General features: G+C 47.0%; 1 protein-coding gene across 1 annotated transcript in view; it reads right to left on the reverse strand.

Annotated features, from left to right (window-relative positions):
• ENDOV (endonuclease V) overlaps positions 1-20247 on the reverse strand; it is a 90760-nt gene extending 70513 nt beyond the window's left edge. The window contains exons 1-3 of the mRNA XM_069750799.1: positions 20095-20247; positions 17728-17899; positions 17272-17406 (exon numbers count right to left, since the gene is read on the reverse strand). Of these exons, the coding sequence (XP_069606900.1) occupies positions 17272-17406; positions 17728-17899; positions 20095-20159 (372 nt within the window). The 5' untranslated portion in view covers positions 20160-20247. The remainder of the gene's footprint in view (positions 1-17271; positions 17407-17727; positions 17900-20094) is intronic.
• Positions 20248-22486: the final 2239 nt, after the last annotated feature.

The following is a 22486-nucleotide window of genomic DNA, read 5'->3' on the forward strand; positions in this document are numbered from 1 at the left end:
GATGCCTCCGAGTAGCGATCTACCTCTGACATCAGCCACCCTGCCTCCTCATGAGAGGAAACAAACACAGTGACATCATCGGCATACGCCACCACCCTCAGAGTGGCTTCCGGTGCTGCCCAGTCCATCCCGATCCCGGCCAACGGTCCACGCTCCACCCTCCTAAGAAGAGGGTCAATCGCAAACACGTACAGCAGCGGGCTCAAGGGACAACCCTGGCGAACACCGGACCCAACCTCAAAAGAGCTGCCAATCCAACCATTCACAAGCGGGAAACTCTCTGCCCCACTGTACAAGGTCTTAAGCCAATCAACAAACCCCCCGGGCAGGCCATATCTCAGAAGGACGGACCAGAGGTACTCATGATTAACCCGATCAAACGCTTTTGCCTGGTCCAGTGACAGCATGTACCCCTTCCAGTGACCAGCCCTACCCTGCTCCACTGCCTCTCGGACACTGAGCACAGCACTAAATGTGCTGCGGCCTGGAACAGAGCAATGCTGGGCCCCCGAAAGGAGTCGGGGTGCAAATTTCACCAGCCGATTAAACAGCACCTTTGCCAGAACCTTCCTGTCTGCATTGAGAAGCGCTATGGGACGCCAGTTCCCAATGCAAGACGGGTCCTTACCCTTTGACAAGATGATCAGAGCAGACCTCCTCATTGACTTCGGCAGAATGCCCGAGGAAAGACACTCATTGAATACCTCAGTCAAGAGGGGAACCAAAACGTCCTTAAAGGTCTTATAGAATTCAGATGTTAAGCCATCTGGACCAGGCGATTTTTTTGGGGCAAGCCCTTCAATCGCCAACTGAACTTCCTCTTCCCTGATCATTTCTGTCAAAACGTCAAGAGAGGGGTCTACCCCTGGTTCGGGGACAGCTTCAGCCAGGAAAGCCGACATCTCATCCCAATCAAGATCCCTCTTCCCCAAGAGGTGCGAGTAGAAGGATCTGACAACCTCCAGGATCCCTGATCTGGATCGTCTCAGGGACCCCGCAGTGTCGACCAGTCCTGTAACCACTTTACTATTCACTGACATCCTGCAGTTTCTGTAAGGGTCGGGCGAGCGGTACTTCCCGTAATCCCTCTCAAAAACCAAAGATGCGTGTCTATCGTACTGACACCTCATAAGCAAAGATTTCACTCTGGAGATCTCCTCGCGGCTACCTCCAGTTGAGACAAGATGCTCGAGTTTCCTCCTCAGACCCTGATACAGACGGCACCTGTTCAGACTCCTGAGGCTCGAGAGCTGGCGGAAGAATCTCGCCACCCTTTCCTTAAACATCTCCCACCACTCTGACTTACTACTACAAAGATCCAGTAATGGTACCTGGCCCTGAAGAAATTCCTCAAAGGACTGTCTTATCTCGCTTCTTCCAAGAGAGACGAATTGAGCCTCCAAAAGCCTCTTCCCATCCGGAGGGTCTCTGTAACATTCAGAGAAAACAAAATTAAACAGTGGTCGGAGAACTCCACCTCAACAACAGACACTGCTGAAGAGACAGCTTCCTCCTTTAAATAAAACCTATCTATTCTGGACCTACAGTTACCTCTATGATAGGTGAACCCCTCGTGGCCTGGGGTGTGCCGAATGTGGACATCCACCAGGCGAGCCTCACTAGCTATACTATTAAGGGCGACGCTATCATAAGTCAGCTTGTCTCTGGAACCTCCTCTATCTCGGGGCCTCGTGACAGCATTGAAGTCCCCTCCAAAGACAACCTGCCGACTTGTAAAAAGGTAGGGCTTGATCCTCATAAAGAGACACTTCCGGTCCCACTTAGATTGGGGACCATAAATGTTGATGAGCCGGAGCTCTTGTCCCTTCATGAGGACATCTAAGATCAGGCACCTCCCCATTTCTAACTCAATAACCCGTCGGCATTCCACCGGTGCGGTAAAAAGGACCGCCACTCCGCTATACGGCTCGGCCGCAAGAGACCAATAGGAGGGCCCGAGTCTCCACTCCCTCTTAGCTTTAAACACATCTGCCATGTTTGGCAGCCTGGTCTCTTGCAAAAAGAAAATGTCAGCTTCAACCCGGCTGAGAAAATCAAAGGCCGCAAATCTAGCTGTATTTGACTTTATGCTGGCAACATTAATGGACGCCAGCGTCAACGGAGTGGGTACCGCCATCACTGGTGATTGAGTTAGATGGCTTTCTTTTTCCCACTCCCCTTATCCTCTGCCTCAGAGGAGGAATCCTTCCCCCTCTTTAATGACAATGAAGTATCCATTCCCACGTGTTTTTTATTTTTTTGGTCCTCGTCTCCGGACTCTGGGCCAGTCCCTCCTTCCAAGGATCTTACATTCCCAGGAGGAGGAGACTCGGCGTCCCCTGTGAGCCCCGTCGAAGCCAGAACCTCACCCTCAGCTTCCTCCTCAGAGGAAGAGATGTTTTCAAGGGCTTGGAACCGGTTAGAAAGACCAACCAGAGGGGAGTCGGTTTTTCCTTCCTTAGGTACCTTGGTCAGAGCGGGAGAAGATGTTTTATCTCCCTTCTTTCTCTTCTTTTTGGTGCCGAGCTTACGCTTGTCCTCTAGCCACTGCCTATTATCCTCATCCATACTTTCATAATGGGAGGACTCTGAGGCAGTGGCACTTTCCTCCCTGTGGATCCTCCTGACCTCCTCATCCAACTCATCATCCCTCGGGGCCTCAGCAGCAAGACTGGCATCCAGGACAGGGGCCGCCCCAGTAGTACGAGGCTCGCCCAGCTCCCTATCCTGTCTGCGCTTGTCTAGACGCCTTAGCTGTGCAGGCGTCTTTTTATTGCTTTTCTTCCTTGGCCCCTCAGCTCCCTCACCCCTGCTAGTCCCTTCCCCAGCAGAATCAGCCTCACGGCTTTCTCCCACCGGGGTCACGACTGCATTAGCGAAGGAGCGAGGACAACGGCTGAATGGGTGACCTAACTCACCACACAGGTGACACCTAATCTCCACACAAGATGCAGCAAGATGGCCGATATCCCCACACAATGCACACTTCTGCACAGTGCAGTTTGCGCTGAAGTGTGTGGGGTCGCCGCACTTGTGACAGAGCTTCGGTTGCCCCTGGTAGAAGACCAGGATACGATCCCTACCCAGGAAGGCAGATGATGGTATGTGGGCAACCGTACCACCTGAACGCTTAAGTTTTACCACAAACGTCCAGGCCCCTGACCAGATACCAAACTCGTCACGGTTTTTCTTTGGCATTTCTACCACCTCTCCATAACGGCCAAGCCACGTCATGATGTCATAACAAGAAAGTGACTCGTTACAAGTCATCACGGTCACTTTCTTGACTTGGTTTTGGCGAGACACCACCTGAACGGCAAAGTCTCGCCAGCCGGGCTCATTTTTTGTCAACTCATAGTTCGACCAGAAGAGCTCAAGCCCCTCCGGCCGAACAAAGCTGACATCAAAATTAGGTGTGGAATAGGGATGTATCAAGGCGTAGATGTCAATCGCACTAAAGCCCATCCTCAGCAGGAGCTCCACAACTTTAGACCTTTGAGGACACGCATCATTGCCCCTCCACTGAAGACGGACCACATTCCTACGCACACTACCCGGCCCGGCTGTTGGGAGGGACCACACTGTATCCCCCCCTCTTTGCTCTCGGAAGGCCCCGAGGCCATGCCTCTCTATCCAGAAGGATAGATCAACCTCTCGACCCTCTACTATTAGTGATCTCTCCCCCCTCTTTAGAGCCTCCAGGAGACGCCGTTGCAACATGCCGTCCCCAGAGCCCGGAGACGAGGAGGATGCCCTATTTCCCCCGGAGGTGACATCGGCATAACTCCTGACAGGCGCTGCCACCACCGGGGGGGCAACCGGACCAGTGACCACATCCACACCATCAGCATCACCATTACCCACCTCCATAACCCCCTCACCCTCTACCAAACCAGCAACCACACCACTAGACAAAGAGTTTTCTGCATCCATACCCACCACCACATTCACTCCTGCTGGACCAGTGACAACAGGGGGTGACACTTTGGCCTCCGCATCATCAGGCACAAGGGGCTGAGTCTCCTCCACAGAACTGGAGGTGACCTCACCCCTGGTTTTTTGTGTGCCCTCCGCATCATTAGTTAATATTTTCCGCTGCTTCATGGTTGCTACCAGGCGTCGTTGATCTTTAGCTGCTGTGGGGCACCGCTGATCCTTAGCATCAGGATCTTGTTGACCAGCGGCACCAACACAAAATAGGACTTTGGGAAGACCGGAACTCCCAGCCCCGGTAACCCCCTCACACTGCCGCCGCCCCTCAACTAAGTGATCAGCGGCAACAGTATTCAGGGGCACCGAGGCTACCGGAGCTGCCCCCGACACCGGGCCGCTCCCCCCTCCCACTGAGGAGCGGACCACAGTATCGTGGCCTGATCGTATGCCCGCCGCCGGGCCGCCCTCACTGTCCAGCCTTTCGGCTGATGCACCTGCTGCTACGTCCCCGCTACTACAAGCAGAGACGGAGCTCTGCGCCTCATTACCGTGCTCTGTAATCTCCCCGCGCCTTTGCACCGGATCCACAGCAGAACCCGGGCTGGGCTGGGCAACGGGGCTTATACAGCGAGCTGACCCTGCAGCCGACTCAGGGGGTACAGGGAGGGGGGCATATACATAGCTTACCGCTTCCTGCAGCTTTGGCTTGGTGGTTTTCTTTGCCTTTTTCTTCTGGCCCCCAGGTGCCTCCTCTGGTAAATCATCACCAAGATGGAAGTTCTGAAGGCACACTGGGGACTCCAGCAGCTTGATCTCTGCCATTAGCGCCCCTCCCTGGCCGATGTCACTGTCCTCCCCAGAGCCAGCAGAACTGCGACGAGATGTCATTGTCGCCTGTCCAGCAGGGAGCTCGCTGCACGTGGCCTCTGAGTGGCTAAGAGGGCTGCCAGGTGGAGCTTTCTGCTGGTCATCCTCCTCCTCATCATCATCATCATCATCCACCTGGCACTCAGGCTGCAGCCCCATCTGCCTTTGCTCTCTGTTATCAGCCATTTCTCTGAATCTGTCTTCATTTATAAGCTTTTCTTTAAATGGTCCACTTTTTTCTCGAATAAATGCTTTTCTTACCTCCAGGTCATTAATTTCAAGCTTCAGAATCTTTACCTCCGCCTGGAATTGGGTCTTCCTGGGTCTGGAGGCGCCTGCAGCTTTAGCGCTTGTGCAGCGCAGCTCCTCCCGGAGCCTTCTCAAGGTCTTGCTAGCATCTTCATACTCACGAAGGTGGCTCATGACCCGGGAGGCATAGGTGGACACAGACTCCCGGGGTCTCTGCAGCGCCCAACCCTCCTCAGTGAGGTCAGCCTCACCTCCGTGAGCACTCAGCTTTCCTCCGGAAGGGCTGCCATCTTGCACGCTAGCAGGCTTCTCCTCCATGGAAGCCTTGCGGCTTCTCTGGGTCTCTGCAGACCTGGGGGGTGTAGGAGCCACATTGCTGCGACTCCTGGTGGAGCGTCTCACCCCCGAATCCTCTGATGTGCAGGCTGGTTGCTGGTTCCTTCTGCCCCCCGCCAGCCTGGTCCGGGAAGCAGAAGCCTGGGACTTGGCTCCTTCACTCATCCCAGGAAACCCACTCCCTCCCTGGGTAAGAGAGAGAGCAGGTCCCCGGGTGGAGAGATGGTGGTTCTCTGGAGCTCAGGAGCACACTGCAGGTTCAGCAGCGACCGCACCCACAATCAACACAATGAGCAGCAGCTGAGCTGCACTCACTACTCTGAAGGTGCAGTCACTGTGTACATACATTACATTACTGATCCTGTACTGATCCTGAGTTACATCCTGTATTATACTCCAGAGCTGCACTCACTATTCTGCTGGTGCAGTCACGGTGTACATATATTACATTACTTATCCCTGTACTGATCCTGAGTTACCTCCTGTATTATACTCCAGAACTGCACTCACTATTCTGCTGGTGCAGTCACTGTGTACATACATTACATTACTGATCCTGTACTGATCCTGAGTTACATCCTGTATTATACTCCAGAGCTGCACTCACTATTCTGATGGTGCAGTCACTGTGTACATACATTACATTACTGATCCTGTACTGATCCTGAGTTACATCCTGTATTATACCCCACAGCTGCACTCATTATTCTGCTTGTTTTAAAAGGAAAAATTAAATCAGACATACAACAGCGTACACTGATTAAATCAGACATACAACAGCGTACACAGAACATGCACATCACCCGTTTAGTGTACTCAGCCTATGTGGTGGGAAATAGTTAGGAGGCATTTAGTGTAGATACAGCTTCTTCTTGCCGCAGAGACTGAAGGTGGGAAAGCTCTACCCCACACTACACTGTGTTCCAAATTATTATGCAAATTTGATTTAAGTGTCGTAAAGATTTAATTGTTTTGTTTTCAAATATTCTCGTGGATGGTATTGTGTCTCAGGGCTCAATGGTTCACTGAAATCAATCTTAAACACATGTGATAATTAGTTTTCCAGGTGATTCTAATTAAAGGAAAACTACTTAAAAATGATGTTCCACATTATTAAGCAGGCCACAGGTCTCAAGCAATATGGGAAATAAAAATGATCTTTCTGTTGCTGAAAAACATCAAATAGTGCAATGCCTTGGTCAAGGGATGAAAACATTAGATATTTCCCGAAAACGTCCCCCGGCGTCAGCTTCCCGCACTGACTGTGTCAGTGCCGGCCGGCCGTAAAGCAGAGCACAGTGGTGACGTCACCGCTGTGCTCTGCTTTACGGCCGGCGCTGACACAGTGCAGGGAAGCTGACGCCGGGGAACGTGACAGACACCGGAATGTAAGTATGTACTGTTTTTTTTTTTTTTACTTTTACAATGGTAACCAGGGTAAACATCGGGTTACTAAGCGCGGCCCTGCGCTTAGTAACCCGATGTTTACCCTGGTTACCTGGGGACTTCGGCATCGTTGGTCGCTGGAGAGCTGTCTGTGTGACAGCTCTCCAGCGACCACACAACGACTAAACAGCGACGCTGCAGCGATCGGCATCGTTGTCTATATCGCTGCAGAGTCGCTAAATGTGACGGTACCTTTAGAGAGCAGCTGCCAAAATACCATTACAAACCAGCAAACAGATATTTGAAGCTGCCGGTGCCTCTGGAGTCCCTCAAACTTCAAGGTGTAGGATCCTTCAAAGGCTTGCTGTGGTGCATAAACCTACTATTCGGCCACCCCTAAACAGTGTTCACAAGCAGAAACGGTTGCAGTGGGCCCAGTCATACATGAAGACTAATTTTAAAACAGACTTGTTTACTGATGAGTGTCAAGCAACCCTGGATGGTCCAGATGGATGGAGTAGTGCAGGGGTCGGGAACCTATGGCTCGCGAGCCAGATATGGCTCTTTTGATGGCCGTATCTGGCTCGCAGACAGGGGGCCCGGGGGCGGCAAGTCAGACGCCCCTGGTCACCGCACTATGTCCGCCTCCTGCTTCCGTCACTACACTCCCGCACACTTCCGTTACTTCTATCTATAGATAAGCAGCAGTGCGCAGGCTCAGTGACGCTGCAGAGCGGCTCCTCCCATCCATAGCAGGGGGTGGCTCTCTGTATCCGCCGCCACGTCCCTGACATGCCCACTACACAAGCATTGCGTGCGGATGCTTTCTTCAGTTCCCATGTTTCCGGCGGTGCCCGGAAGCGGCAGCACCTGTTTCCATAGTGACCCGCGGACGTCCTAGCCATGTCCTGTCACGCACTGCGGCTCCGACTCTGCCGCCTGTCCCCGGCCCTCAGGGGCCCCCGCAGGAGCCTTCATTATGTCCAGGGCCAGAACCCCGACCCCTAAACCAAGGAGTACTTCTACTACATCGACCACCAGGGACAGGTACGGGGGCACAGTGCAGCAGGAGCTCGGGCCCCTGGGGCCCATAGCTGTGATCAGCTGCAGCGTGATTTCTCCTCTTTATTTTACAGCCCGCACAGTGGTATGTATATACCGCACAGCCCGCACAGTGGTCTATCCATCCGGCTGTGCTGTATAGACCACTGTGCGGGCTGTGCTGGATGGACCACTGTGCGGGCTGTGCTGTATAGACCACTGTGCGGGCTGTGCTGGATATACCGCTGTGCGGCCTGTGCTGTATAGACCACTGTGCGGGCTGTGCTGGATAGACCACTGTGCTGGATAGACCACTGTGCGGGCTGTGCTGTATAGACCGCTGTGCGGCCTGTGCTGTATAGACCACTGTGCGGGCTGTGCTGGATAGACCACTGTGCGGGCTGTGCTGGATAGACCACTGTGCGGGCTGTGCTGGATATACCGCTGTGCGGCCTGTGCTGTATAGACCACTGTGCGGGCTGTGCTGGATAGACCACTGTGCGGGCTGTGCTGGATAGACCACTGTGCGGGCTGTGCTGGATGGACCACTGTGCGGGCTGTGCTGTATAGACCACTGTGCGGGCTGTGCTGGATATACCGCTGTGCGGCCTGTGCTGTATAGACCACTGTGCGGGCTGTGCTGGATAGACCACTGTGCGGGCTGTGCTGTATAGACCACTGTGCGGGCTGTGCTGGATATACCGCTGTGCGGCCTGTGCTGTATAGACCACTGTGCGGGCTGTGCTGGATAGACCACTGTGCGGGCTGTGCTGGATAGACCACTGTGCGGGCTGTGCTGTATAGACCGCTGTGCGGCCTGTGCTGTATAGACCACTGTGCGGGCTGTGCTGTATAGACCACTGTGCACCCGACTAACCCGTGACGAAAAGAAGACAGCTCTTCTAGAGGTCTACTAAAGTTCTATAGCACAAGGACCAAAAGAAACCTGGAGTTGGCCCTGCTTGCAGACAAATCCACAAATTAAAGAAATAATGACTCAGAGCCTTCTTTTCACCCCACAGTACTGCCCTTTATTGAAGAAGATGGCTAAAAGAAAGAAGGATGAGGAGTATCGTACTTTTCAGCAGGAGTGGACAGACGAATTTGCCTTTGTGGAGAGAGCAGGTTCACCAGTTTGTCTTATATGCAATGATAAAATTGCATCCATGAAGCGGTCAAATATAAAGCGCCACTTTGACACACGCCATGCTTCATTTGCATCGAAATATCCTGAAGGGGACAGCAGGAAGAAAGCCTGTCAAGAGCTGCTGTGCAAAGTGCAAGCTAGTCAGCAGCAACTTCGAGTTTGGACCCAACAAGGTGACTTAAATTCGGCTAGCTTTGTTGGTGCTTTGGCAATTGTCAGAAACGGAAAACCATTCACAGATGGGGAGTATGCCAAAACATTTATGCTTGATGTTGCCAATGAACTTTTTGATGATTTTCCGGATAAAGCCAAGATTATCAAACGGATAAAAGACATGCCTCTGTCAGCAAGAACAGTTCATGACCGTGCCATCATGATGGCAAATCAGATTGAGGCATCCCAAGTGAAGGACATAAATACAGCTCTGTTCTTTTCTCTTGCTTTGGATGAATCAACTGACGTAAGCCATATATCTCAGTTCAGCATCATTGCAAGGTATGCTGTCGGTGACACGTTACATGAGGAAAGTCTTGCTGTTTTGCCTCTGAAAGGGACAACAAGAGGGGATGATTTGTTCAAGTCATTCACTGAGTTCACTAAAGAAAAAAATCTACCAATGCATAAACTTATTTCAGTGTGTACTGATGGTGCTCCAAGCATGGTAGGAAAAAACAAAGGATTTGTAGCGCTTCTTCGTGAACATGAAAAAAGACCTATCCTTAGTTTTCACTGCATCCTACATCAGGAGGCACTTTGTGCTCAGATGTTTGGTGAGCAGCTTGGTGAGGTGATGTCACTTGTCATTCAGGTGGTCAACTTTATTGTTGCCCGTGCTTTAAATGATCGCCAGTTTAAAACACTCCTGGATGAAGTTGGGAATAATTATCCTGGTCTGCTTCTGCACAGCAACGTGCGCTGGCTGTCAAGAGGGAAGGTGCTCAGCCGTTTCGCAGCTTGTCTGAGTGAAATACGAACTTTTCTTGAAATGAAAAACGTTGACCATCCTGAGTTGTCCAACACTGAGTGGCTCCTGAAGTTCTTCTATCTTGTAGATATGACTGAACATCTGAACCAGCTCAATGTGAAAATGCAAGGCGTTGGTAATACAGTTTTATCGCTTCAACAAGCTGTGTTTGCATTTGAAAATAAGCTGGAACTGTTTATCGCAGACATTGAAACAGGTCGTTTAATACACTTTGAAAAACTGGGAGAGTTTAAAGATGCATGCACAGCAAATGACCCTGCACAACATCTTGATATTCAGCAGCTAGCAGGCTTTACATCCAATCTCCTGCAATCATTCAAAGCGCGCTTTGGAGAATTTCGTGAGCACACTCGTCTTTTTAAGTTCATCACTCATCCACATGAGTGTGCACTGGACAGCACTGACCTGAGTTATATCCCTGGTGTCTCCATCAGAGATTTTGAGCTACAAGCTGCTGACCTGAAGGCTTCAGACATGTGGGTGAATAAGTTTAAATCACTTAATGAAGATTTGGAAAAACTTGCACGACAGCAAGCAGAGTTGGCAAGCAAACACAAGTGGAGAGAAATGAAACAACTCCAACATGCAGACCAGCTGATTGTCAAAACTTGGAATGCACTTCCTGTCACATACCAAACACTGCAGCGTGTGGGTATTGCTGTACTGACAATGTTTGGCTCTACCTATGCATGCGAGCAGTCTTTCTCACATCTAAAGCACATCAAGACTAACATACGTTCACGTTTAACGGATGGAAGTCTCAACGCCTGCATGAAGCTAAACCTCACCACGTATGAACCAGATTACAAAGCCATCAGCAAATCCATGCAGCACCAGAAGTCACATTAATGGTAGGAAGTATTCTATTCATCGTTGGTTAGCAACAGCATTAAAACGTTATTATGTTATAAAAAAAAGAGTTCGGAGATTTGTTGTTCTTTAAAATTAAATACATATATTTAATAAAGTTCAATTATTTATTACGCTGGGTGTGCCTGCTTGTATGTACCACTTTAAGTAGTAAATGCTTTAGTTCCCTATGGGTCTGAGCCTCTCTTTTTTGTTCATTTTCTGTAAGACCAACACTTTTAAAAGGGCCACTGACAGATACAATTGCTCCAGCGGTCACTTAGTACACAAAGGAGTGTTCCTCACTGCTGCACTAAGCCACCGCTGGACCTAAACAATAATTCGCTGTAAAATAATAAAATAGACAATTGACATAACTGACAATGCGTTGTGTGACATGTCCAACATTCCAGCTTCTTTCTTCTGCGAATGCCTCAAAGCTGGCATTCTCTCAACATCAGGTGGGAAGAATGCCAGCTTCCAGTCATGCGCAGGAAAAAGAAGAAGCCAGACTGCTGGACTGATGTCATGCATCGCAAGCTCACAATGTAAGTTATTTATTTAATTTTTTACTGCTAATTACCATTGTTTCAGTCCAGTTGTGGCTTTATACAGCAGGGAGGAGCATTCCTTGCTGTACTAAGTGAACATTAGAGCGATTGATCTGTCAATGGCCCTTTAAACATATTGTACGGCTCTCGCGGAATTATATTTCAAAATATGTGGCGTTTACGGCTCTCTTAGCCAAAAAGGTTCCTGACCCCTGGAGTAGTGGATGGTTGATGGATGGCCACCATGTCCCAACAAGGCTGCAACGTCAGCAAGGATGTGGAGGAGTCATGTTTTGGGCCGGAATCATGGGGAAACAGCCAGTAAGGTTCCTGAAGGTGTGAAAATGACCTCTGCAAAGTATATAAAGTTTCTGACTGACAACTTTCTTCCATGGTATAAAAAGCAGAAACGTGCCTTCAGGAGCAAAATCATCTTCATGCATGACTATGCACCATCTCATGCTGCAAAGAATACCTCCGAGTCATTGGCTGCTATGGGGATAAAAGGAGATAAACTCATGGTGCGGCCACTATCTTCCCCTGACCTCAACCATTGGAGTATCATCAAGCAAAAGATCTATGAGGGTGGGAGGCAGTTCACATCAAAACAGCAGCTCTGGGAGGCTATTCTGACTTCATGCAAAAAAATACAAGTAGAAACTCTCCAAAAACTCACAAGGCCAATGGATGCAAGAATTGTGAAGGTAATATCAAAGAAGGGGTCCTATGTTAAAGGGAACCTGTCACCTGAATTTGGCGGGACTGGTTTTGGGTCATATGGGCGGAGTTTTCGGGTGTTTGATTCACCCTTTCCTTACCCGCTGGCTGCATGCTGGCTGCAATATTGGATTGAAGTTCATACTCTGTCCTCCATAGTACACGCCTGTGCAAGGCAAGATTGCTTTGCGCAGGCGTTTACTATGGAGGACAGAGAATGAACTTCAATCCAATATTGCAGCCAGCATGCAGCCAGCGGGTAAGGAAAGGGTGAATCAAACACCCGAAAACTCCGCCCATATGACCCAAAACCAGTCCCGCCAAATTCAGGTGACAGAGTCCCTTTAACATGTAACTTGGCTGTTAGGAGGGTTTGGAGTTAAATAGCTGTTTTGTTCAGTGAATGTGACCTCCTAATGCCACAAATTCCACAAATGAGCATTTTCAGTTCTTTAAAACATATCAAATGCTTAGAAATTCTATGGTGCCTAATAATTTGGAACAGTGCATTTTGAGTTTTTATTCATTTTGGAGATTATACTGTTATCATTGGGAGGTTTCTACAATAAAATTCGGTGTATAATCTAACGGGTGATGACTTTTATTAGACTGTCATTTGCACCGACCATTTAGGAAAATCAGAGAACAATGTCATTTGCATAATAATTTGGAACATGGTGTACACTCACTATATGGATGAAGCCCAATAGAACGGTTAAAAATGAGGGACATTGAATACTCTAAGGCAGTGTTCCCCAACTCCAGTCCTCAAGAGCCACCAACAGGTCATGTTTTCAGGATTTCCTTAGTATGGCCCAGGTGATGGAATTGTTGCCTGTCTAGATGATGGAATTCTCACCTGGGCAATACTAAGGAAATCCTGAAAACATGACCTGTTGGTGGCTCTTGAGGACCGAACTTGGGGAACACTGCTCTAAGGGTATGTGCACACGTAGGTGGGATGTCTGCAGATTTTTCCGCACCTGTTTTTGTAATTCCGCTGGTAAAAGGCACTGCGGATTACCTGAGGATTTACTGCGGAATTATCACGGATTTACCGCAGTTTTTGTGCGGATTCCACCTGCGGTTTTACAGCTGCGGATTCCTATTATGGAGCAGGTGTAAACCGCTACGGAATCTACACAAAGAATAGACATGCTGTGGAATAAACAACGCAGCGTTTCTGAGCGGTTTTTTCCACAGCATGTGCACTGCGCATTTTGTTTTCCATAGGTTTACATGGTACTGTAAGCTCATGGAAAACAGCTGCGAATCCGCAGCGTCAAAACCACTGCGGATCCACAGCCAAATCCGCAGCGTGTGCACATAGCCAAAGAGGGACTGCAATAATATATTTTAGAGACAGAGAAATGCTTTAGAACTAGCGATCCTACTATTATATACTCATCAATTAAGTTGTCAGAGAACAGAAGCAGTGATAATGTGTTTGTTCCCCTCCCTCTCATTCACTATATTGTTTGTCACTTCCCTTTTTCTTATTATTTTTATTATATTATAGAGTTAACTGTATTCACTGAGCACGTTTAAAGGGACCCTGTCAGCAGGATTGTGCTCAGTAACCTACAGACAGTGTCAGGTCAGCACCCTTATACTGATTAAAATGACACCTTGGTTGATGAAATCCTTCTTGTGGCTGTTTCTTATCTTTATATCCAGTTCTGTGTTAACCCCTTAAGCCCCAAGGGTGGTTTGCACGTTAATGACCAGGCCAATTTTTACAATTCTGACCACTGTCCCTTTATGAGGTTAGAACTCTGGAACGCTTCAACGGATCCCAGTGATTCTGACAATGTTTTCTCGTGACATATTGTACTTCATGATAGTGTTAAAATTTCTTTGATATTACCTGCGTTTATTTGTGAAAAAAATGGAAATTTGGCAAAAATTTAGAAAATTTCGCAATTTTCCAACTTTGAATATTTATGCCCTTGAATCACAGAGATATGTCACACAAAATACTTAATAAGTAACATTTCCCACATGTCTACTTTACATCAGCACAATTTTGGAACCAAAATTTTGTTTTGTTAGGGAGTTATAAGCGTTAAAAGTTGACCAGCAATTTCTCATTTTTACAACACCATTTTTTTAGGGACCACACCTCATTTGAAGTCATTTTGAGGGGTCTATATGATAGAAAATAACCAAGTGTGACACCATTCTAAAAACTGCACCCCTCAAGGTGCTCAAAACCACATTCAAGAAGTTTATTAGCCCTTCAGGTGTTTCACAGGAATTTTTGGAATGTTTAAATAAAAATGAACATTTAACTTTTTTTCACACAAAATTTATTTCAGCTCTTATTTGTTTTATTTTACCAAGGGTAACAGGAGAAAATGGACCCCAAAAGTTGTTGCACAATTTGTCCTGAGTGCGCTGATACCCGACATGTGGGGGTAAACCACTGTTTGTGCGCATGGCAGAGCTCGGAAGGGAAGGAGTGCCGTTTGACTTTTCAATGCAAAATTGACAGGAATTGAGATGCGACGCCATGTTGCGATTGGAGAGCCACTGATGCGCCTAAACATTGAAACCCCCAACAAGTGACACCATTTTGGAAAGTAGACCCCTCAGGAACTTATCTAGATGTGTGGTGAGCACTTTGACCCACCAAGTGCTTCACAAAAGTTTATAATGCAGAGCCGTAAAAATAAAAAATCATTTTTTCACAAAAATGATCTTTTCGCCCCCAATTTTTTATTTTCCCAAGGGTAAGTGAAGAAATTGGACCCGAAAAGTTGTTGCTCAATTTGTCCTGAGTACGCTGATACCCCATATGTGGGTGTAAACCACTGTTTGGGCGCATGGCAGAGCTCGGAAGGGAAGGAGCGCTATTTGACTTTTCAATGCAAAATTGACAAGAATTGAGATGGGACGCCATGTTGCGTTTGGAGAGCCACTGATGTGCCTAAACATTGAAACCCCCCACAAGTGACACCATTTTGGAAAGTAGACCCCTAAGGAACTTATCTAGATGTGTTGTGAGAGCTTTGAACCCCCAAGTGTTTCACTACAGTTTATAACGCAGAGCCGTGAAAATAAAAATAATTTTTTTCCCCACAAAAATTATTTTTTAGCCCCCAATTTTGTATTTTCCCAAGGGTAACAGGAGAAATTAGACCCCAAAAGTTGCTGTCCAATTTGTCCTCAGTACGCTGATACCCCATATGTGGGGGGGGGGAACCGCCGTTTGGGCGCATGGCAGAGTTCGGAAGGGAAGGAGCGCCATTTTGAATGTAGACTTAGATGGATTGGTCTGCAGGCGTCACGTTGCATTTGCAGAGCCCCTGAAGTAACTAAACAGTAGAAATTCCCCACAAGTGACCCCATATTGGAAACTAGACCCCCCAAGGAACTTATCTAGATGTGTTGTGAGAACTTTGGACCCCCAAGTGTTTCACTACAGTTTATAATGCAGCGCCGTGAAAATAAAAAATTATTTTTTCCCACAAAAATAGTTTTTTAGCCCCCCAAATTTTTATTTTCACAAGGGTAACAAGAGAAATTGGACCCCAAAAGATGTTGTCCAATTTGTCCTGAGTACACTGATACCCCATATGTTGGTGTAAACCCCTGTTTGGGCGCATGGGAGAGCTCGGAAGGGAAGGAGCACTGCTTTACTTTTTCAACGCAGAATTGGCTGGAATTGAGATCGGACGCCATGTCACTTTGATGTGCCTAAACAGTCGAAACCCCTAATTCTAACTGAAACCCTAACCCTAGCTCCAACCCTAACCCTAGCCCCAACCCTAGCTCTATCCCTAGCCCAAACCCTAGCCTTAACCCTACCCCTAATCCTAACCTAGCCATATTCCTAACCCTAGCCCTACCCCTAATCCTAACCCTAGCCCTAACCCTAGCTCTATCCCTAGCCCAAACCCTAGCCTTAACCCTACCCCTAATCCTAACCTAGCCATATTCCTAACCCTAGCCCTACCCCTAATCCTAACCCTAGCCCTAACCCTAATGGGAAAATGGAAATAAATACATTTTTTTCATTTTATTATTTTTCCCTAACTAAAGGGGTGATGAAGGGGGGGTTTGATTTACTATTTATAGCGTTTTTTTAGCGGATTTTTATGATTGGCAGCCATCACAGACTAAAAGACGCTTTTTATTGCAAAAAATAGTTTTTGCGTCTCCACATTTTGAGAGTTATAATTTTTCTATATTTTGGTCCACAGAGCCATGTGAGGTCTTGTTTTTTAGTACGTCATATGGGATTAAGGGGTTAATGAGATTTTCGTGCGCAGGGCTGGTATATGTGGTGCTCTGATTATATATTCATAATGCAGACTGCTGACCCCTCACTGACCCGCCCCCTAGTTTGCATAATTAATATACTAATGTGTGTATTTGAAAAAAAGCATGTCACTTAATCAAAATGGCGGCGCCCGCGCACTTTCTCTTATCGGTTAGTGCCTATTATCTGCCTGTGTTTCAAAGAAAAAAAGTCACCGTCAATATGGCGCCATTGGGTTCGCCTGTGCATTAACATCTATCGCGTACCAAGAGATGCTACTAAGCAAGTGCTGCCAATAAAATGTACACCATAACAAAATGGCGCCGGCGCAGTAGCATTTCTCGGTACGCGATAGATGCTCCTGTGCATGCGCCGCCTCTGACGCCATTTTGCTGTAGTGTACATTTTTTTATCCACTGTGATTATATCGTGGTTTTCCCTCTCCCCAGATCCTTGGCGCTTTACTAGGTTCTCTGTCCATGTAGAAATATTTACAAGCATTGTGTAATACTGAGTATTTATCTAAATAAACGTTTGGTATTTTTCTATGTATATTGTAAAGTACTCCATTTTTTGGTTTAATATATTATAGGAGTTTACAACTTGTTACCTCTTCCAAGGGAATCACCATATTGGGGGCACACTAACTAGTATTGAGAAAATGTTCCCAGCCTTATGAAATTGAGCTATTCTCTGTGCGTTCAATATTGCTGTGTATACTACACTCACTGCACACAAGCTGCGGAGATGTGCTTTCATATGGCGGTATAATGTAACGTATTCCCATACACAGCGCCACTTTCGTCTGCAGGCCGTCTCCGGTATTACTAGACACCTTTTAAGTTTAGGATGGCCACATGCTACCCCAATCCCAATAGTAATAATGTCTTCTATCATCAGGGCCAGTCCCGGGTACGCAGCACTATAAATCACAGCTGGCGCTCACCTGAGGCATCAGATTGGCATCCTTCTCCTGCAGCCTCCTCACCGCTTCCACCAGGGATGGCACTTCCCGAAAAGCTAAGAAACCGGCTACGTAAGGGGCATCAAGGGTCACCATTTGGTAGTCCTCGTAGATAACCTATGACACACCTGGTTGTAACTAGTGGCAGCGGTAAGAAAGTGAGCGGCGCGCTATTATTCCAAGTTAGTAAAAAATATTCTGCTTTCCATCTACAGCTAATATGCGTCTCCATGGTAACAGACCACAAACTCTGTAGCCTGACCCTGCAGTCCTTCTCCATTCCATCAGGCATTGTGCTAATATAGGTTAATAAAGTCTCTGGGAGTATGACTGCATGATCTGACTACGCAGAGTTGGTTTGTAGTCTGTTACCATGGAGACACATAGGTCTGCATGGATGCAGTTAGGATTCTGGATCGAGTTTACAGGGATGATTACCTCTAGATCTGGGTAGCTGAGAACTATCAGCGAGGCGCAGGCACTTGTATCATCTCCTTTTAGGTAGGAAAGGTCCACCCCTCCAATGCGCTTCAGGCCGTGGAAATCCAGGCTATTCTGCCATGGCTCAGTGTCGCTGGTGATTACGCTCTCTTTCAAAATGCTCTGCTCCCTGAAATAAAAGTAACTGGTAACCAAACTCCATATTTATCAAGCCCCTATAAACAAATATATGTATCCCATTGACTTCAAAACATTAAAAACAGGAATAAGCCCGGGACAAAGAATATTATAACAGGAAAGGGAACAGGATGGGGATATTACAACAGGAAGCGGCACAGGATGGGGATATTATAACAGGAAGGTTCACATGATGGGGATATTATAACAGGAAAGGGCACAGGATGGGGATATTATAACAGGAAGGGGCACAGGAAGGGGATATTATAACAGGAAGGTGTGCAGGATGGGAATATTATAAAAGAGCCACAGGATGGGGATTGTTATGAACAGGTAATTCAGAACCACAATGGACATTGAAGTCCAGAGCACACAAGGTGACCCGACATCTACCAAAAACACAGGACGAGCTCTGAGACGTGGAAACTCTGCTGACCGCAATCCCTAATCCTATCACACCACACTAGAGGTAGCCGTGGATTGCGCCTAACGCTACCTATGCAACTCAGCACAGCCTGAGAAACTAACTAGCCCTGAAGATAGAAAAATAAGCCTACCTTGCCTCAGAGAAATTCCCCAAAGGAAAAGGCAGCCCCCCACATATAATGACTGTGAGTTAAGACGAAAGTACAAACACAGAGATGAAATAGATTTAGCAAAGTGAGGCCCGACTTACTGAATAGACCGAGGATAGGAAAGATAGCCTTGCGGTCAACACAAAAACCTACAAACAACCATGCAGAGGGGCAAAAAGACCCTCCGCACCGACTAACGGTACGGAGGCGCTCCCTCTGTGTCCCAGAGCTTCCAGCAAGCAAGAAAAACCAACATAGCAAGCTGGACAGAAAAAATAGCAAACAAAAAACAACACAAGCAAAACTCAGCCTATGCAGGACACACAGGCCACAGGAACGATCCAGGAGGAAGCAAGACCAATACTAGAACATTGACTGGAGGCCAGGATCAAAGCACCAGGTGGAGTTAAATAGAGCAGCACCTAACGACTTAACCTCATCACCTGAGGAAGGAAACTCAGAAGCCGCAGTACCACTCTCATCCACAGGAGGGAGCTTGGCTACAGAATTCACAACAGGGGATATTATAACAGGAAAGGGCACATGATGGGGACATTATAACCGGAAGGGGCACAAGATGGGGACATTATAACAGGAAGGGGCACAGGATGGGGATATTATAACAGGAAGGGACACAGGATGGGGACATAACAGGAAGGGGCACAAGATGGGGACATAACAGGAAGGGCACAGAGTGGGGACATTATAACAGGAAGGGGCACAGGATGGGGATATTATAACAGAAGGGGTACAGTATGGGGCTATTATAACAGGAAGAGGCTCAGGATGGGGATATTATAACAGGAAGGGGCACATGATGGGGATATTATGACAGGAAGGGGCACAGGATCGGTATATTATAACAGGAAGAGGCACAGGATGGGGATGTAACAGGAAGAGGCACAGGATGGGGATATTATAACAGGAAGAGGCACAGGATGGGGATATAACAGGAAGGGGCACAAGATGGGGACATTGTAACAGGAAGGGACACAGGAAGGGGCCTAAGACGAGAAACATTATTACAGGATGGGGCAAACACATTTCTTTATAGGATCTAGAACACGACAAAGGCCCATACATCTGACCAACATACAGTTGGGGGCCCGAGTCCAAATTTTACAATGGGGCCCATCGGAGTCTAGATGTTAGGTACGCATGCAGTGAACTCCCCCTGAAGGAGTCCAGCGACCCTCGCCCACATAGGAGGCTGCCTAGTCCATCTGACCTTTACCCCGAGTCTGCAGGCTCTATCTATATGGCTTGAAAACACATCACATTTTGTCAAGTGGGTGGAGCCATTATTCATGGGTGGGGCTAACAAAAAAATATATGTATGGACTCCAAAATGAGAGCTCCTACAGCGAAAAAATGAGCCCCGACACCGCTCTATTAACCTAAAAATAACATTATAGCTCTGCGAAGAGGGGTTTCCTACAATTTACTACTACTAGAGCCAGCCTGTGTATCCTACTGAGGAAAGAGCGGTGGATGGCGTCAGGTCCCTCCTCTACACAAGTAGAACTACAAATCCCAGCATACTGTGTGACACGAGGGTCCTCCTGGCTCACTGCAGCGGGCTGTAATGTCACTAGACAGAAGCACCACTTGCCTCTCCCATTCCAATAACTTCTCCTCACGCTCGGTCTCGTCCGCAGGGTCCTCGGCCGCCTCCATGGTGATGACGCGAGCACTTCCTGCATTTCTCAACGTCTGACAGCTGCCAGAACCAAAGGATGAGACGGAGGAGCGCCCCCTCTGCTGGTCACTCTGTGTCATTGCAGCAAAAGAAGAAACACGATATGTCACATTTGTGCTGTCAGCAACGGCCAGAGACGTGGTAACACTAGAGTCGTGTGTGAACGTAAGTCAAGGATACATGGCGCTGTGAGACTCAGCAGATAAAACGGAAACCAAGAGGGGGCGCAATATTCTACATAGTAGGAACTCAATAGATGGCTCTGTGCAGCACAAGATGTAATGGAGCAGAGTACAGCGCCACCTATTGGTTATGTAACTTCTGCACTTCTACAGCGCCCTCTGTTTGGTTTTATGCCCCTTCCCGCCGCGGCCCTTTTTCGTTTTTGTGTCTTATTTTTTGCGGGACGAGTTGTACTTCTGAACGACACCATTGGTTTTACCATGTCATGTACTAGAAAACGGGAAAAAAATTCCAAGTGCGGTGAAATTGCAAAAAAAAGTGCAATCTCACACTTGTTTTTTGTTTGGCTTTTTTGCTAGCTTAAAAAAAAAAGAAAAAAAAAAAGCGCCATTTTCCGATACCCGTAGCGTGTCCATTTTTTGTGATCTGGGGTCGGGTGAGGGCTTATTTTTTCATGCCGAGATGACGTTTTTAATGATACCACTTTTGTGAAGATACGTTCTTTGGATCGCCTGTTATTGCATTTTAATTCAATGTCGCGGCGACCAAAAAAACGTAATCCTGGCGTTTCAATTTTGTTTCTCGCTACGCCGTTTAGCGATCAGGTTAATGCTTTTTTTAATTGAAAGATCGGGCAATTCTGAACGCAGCGATACCAAATATGTATAGGTTTAAAAAAATGTATTTTATTTTGGATGGGGCGAAAGGGGGGTGATTTAAACTTTTATATATTTTTTTTTTTTTTCATATTTTTAAAAAACATTTTTTTTTTTACTTTTGCCATGCTTTAATAGCCTCCATGGGAGGCTAGAAGCTGGCACCACTTGATCGGCTCAGCTACATAGGAGCGATCATCAGATCGCAGCATGCAGCATCAATAGTAAAAAGATATGTTAAAAATAATTTAGAAAATAATTTAGCGACCACAATATTGTACAGTTTCACCTGTCTTTCACTAGGGGGACTTGTCAGGGAGTCACAAAAACACTGAACTTTAAGAAGGCAAAGTTTGACCAGCTTAGAGATGCCCTTAATCTGGTAGACTGGGACAATATCCTCAGAACTAATAATACAGATAATAAATGGAAAATGTTTCAGAACATCCTAAATAGGCAGTGTAAGCGGTTTATACCTTGTGGGAATAAAAGGACTAGAAATAGGAAAAACCCAATGTGGCTAAACAAAGAAGTAAGACAGGCAATTAACAGTAAAAAGAAAGCATTTGCACTACTAAAGCAGGATGGCACCATTGAAGCTCTAAAAAACTATAGGGAGAAAAATACTTTATCTAAAAAACTAATTAAAGCTGCCAAAAAGGAAACAGAGAAGCACATTGCTAAGGAGAGTAAAACTAATCCCAAACTGTTCTTCAACTATATCAATAGTAAAAGAATAAAAACTGAAAATGTAGGCCCCTTAAAAAATAGTGAGGAAAGAATGGTTGTAGATGACGAGGAAAAAGCTAACATATTAAACACCTTCTTCTCCACGGTATTCACGGTGGAAAATGAAATGCTAGGTGAAATCCCAAGAAACAATGAAAACCCTATATTAAGGGTCACCAATCTAACCCAAGAAGAGGTGCGAAACCGGCTAAATAAGATTAAAATAGATAAATCTCCGGGTCCGGATGGCATACACCCACGAGTACTAAGAGAACTAAGTAATGTAATAGATAAACCATTATTTCTTATTTTTAGGGACTCTATAGCGACAGGGTCTGTTCCGCAGGACTGGCGCATAGCAAATGTGGTGCCAATATTCAAAAAGGGCTCTAAAAGTGAACCTGGAAATTATAGGCCAGTAAGTCTAACCTCTATTGTTGGTAAAATATTTGAAGGGTTTCTGAGGGATGTTATTCTGGATTATCTCAATGAGAATAACTGTTTAACTCCATATCAGCATGGGTTTATGAGAAATCGCTCCTGTCAAACCAATCTAATCAGTTTTTATGAAGAGGTAAGCTATAGGCTGGACCACGGTGAGTCATTGGACGTGGTATATCTCGATTTTTCCAAAGCGTTTGATACCGTGCCGCACAAGAGGTTGGTACACAAAATGAGAATGCTTGGTCTGGGGGAAATTGTGTGTAAATGGGTTAGTAACTGGCTTAGTGATAGAA

Source organism: Ranitomeya imitator, chromosome 2, assembly GCF_032444005.1.
Source record: "Ranitomeya imitator isolate aRanImi1 chromosome 2, aRanImi1.pri, whole genome shotgun sequence".
Lineage (NCBI taxonomy): Eukaryota > Metazoa > Chordata > Amphibia > Anura > Dendrobatidae > Ranitomeya > Ranitomeya imitator.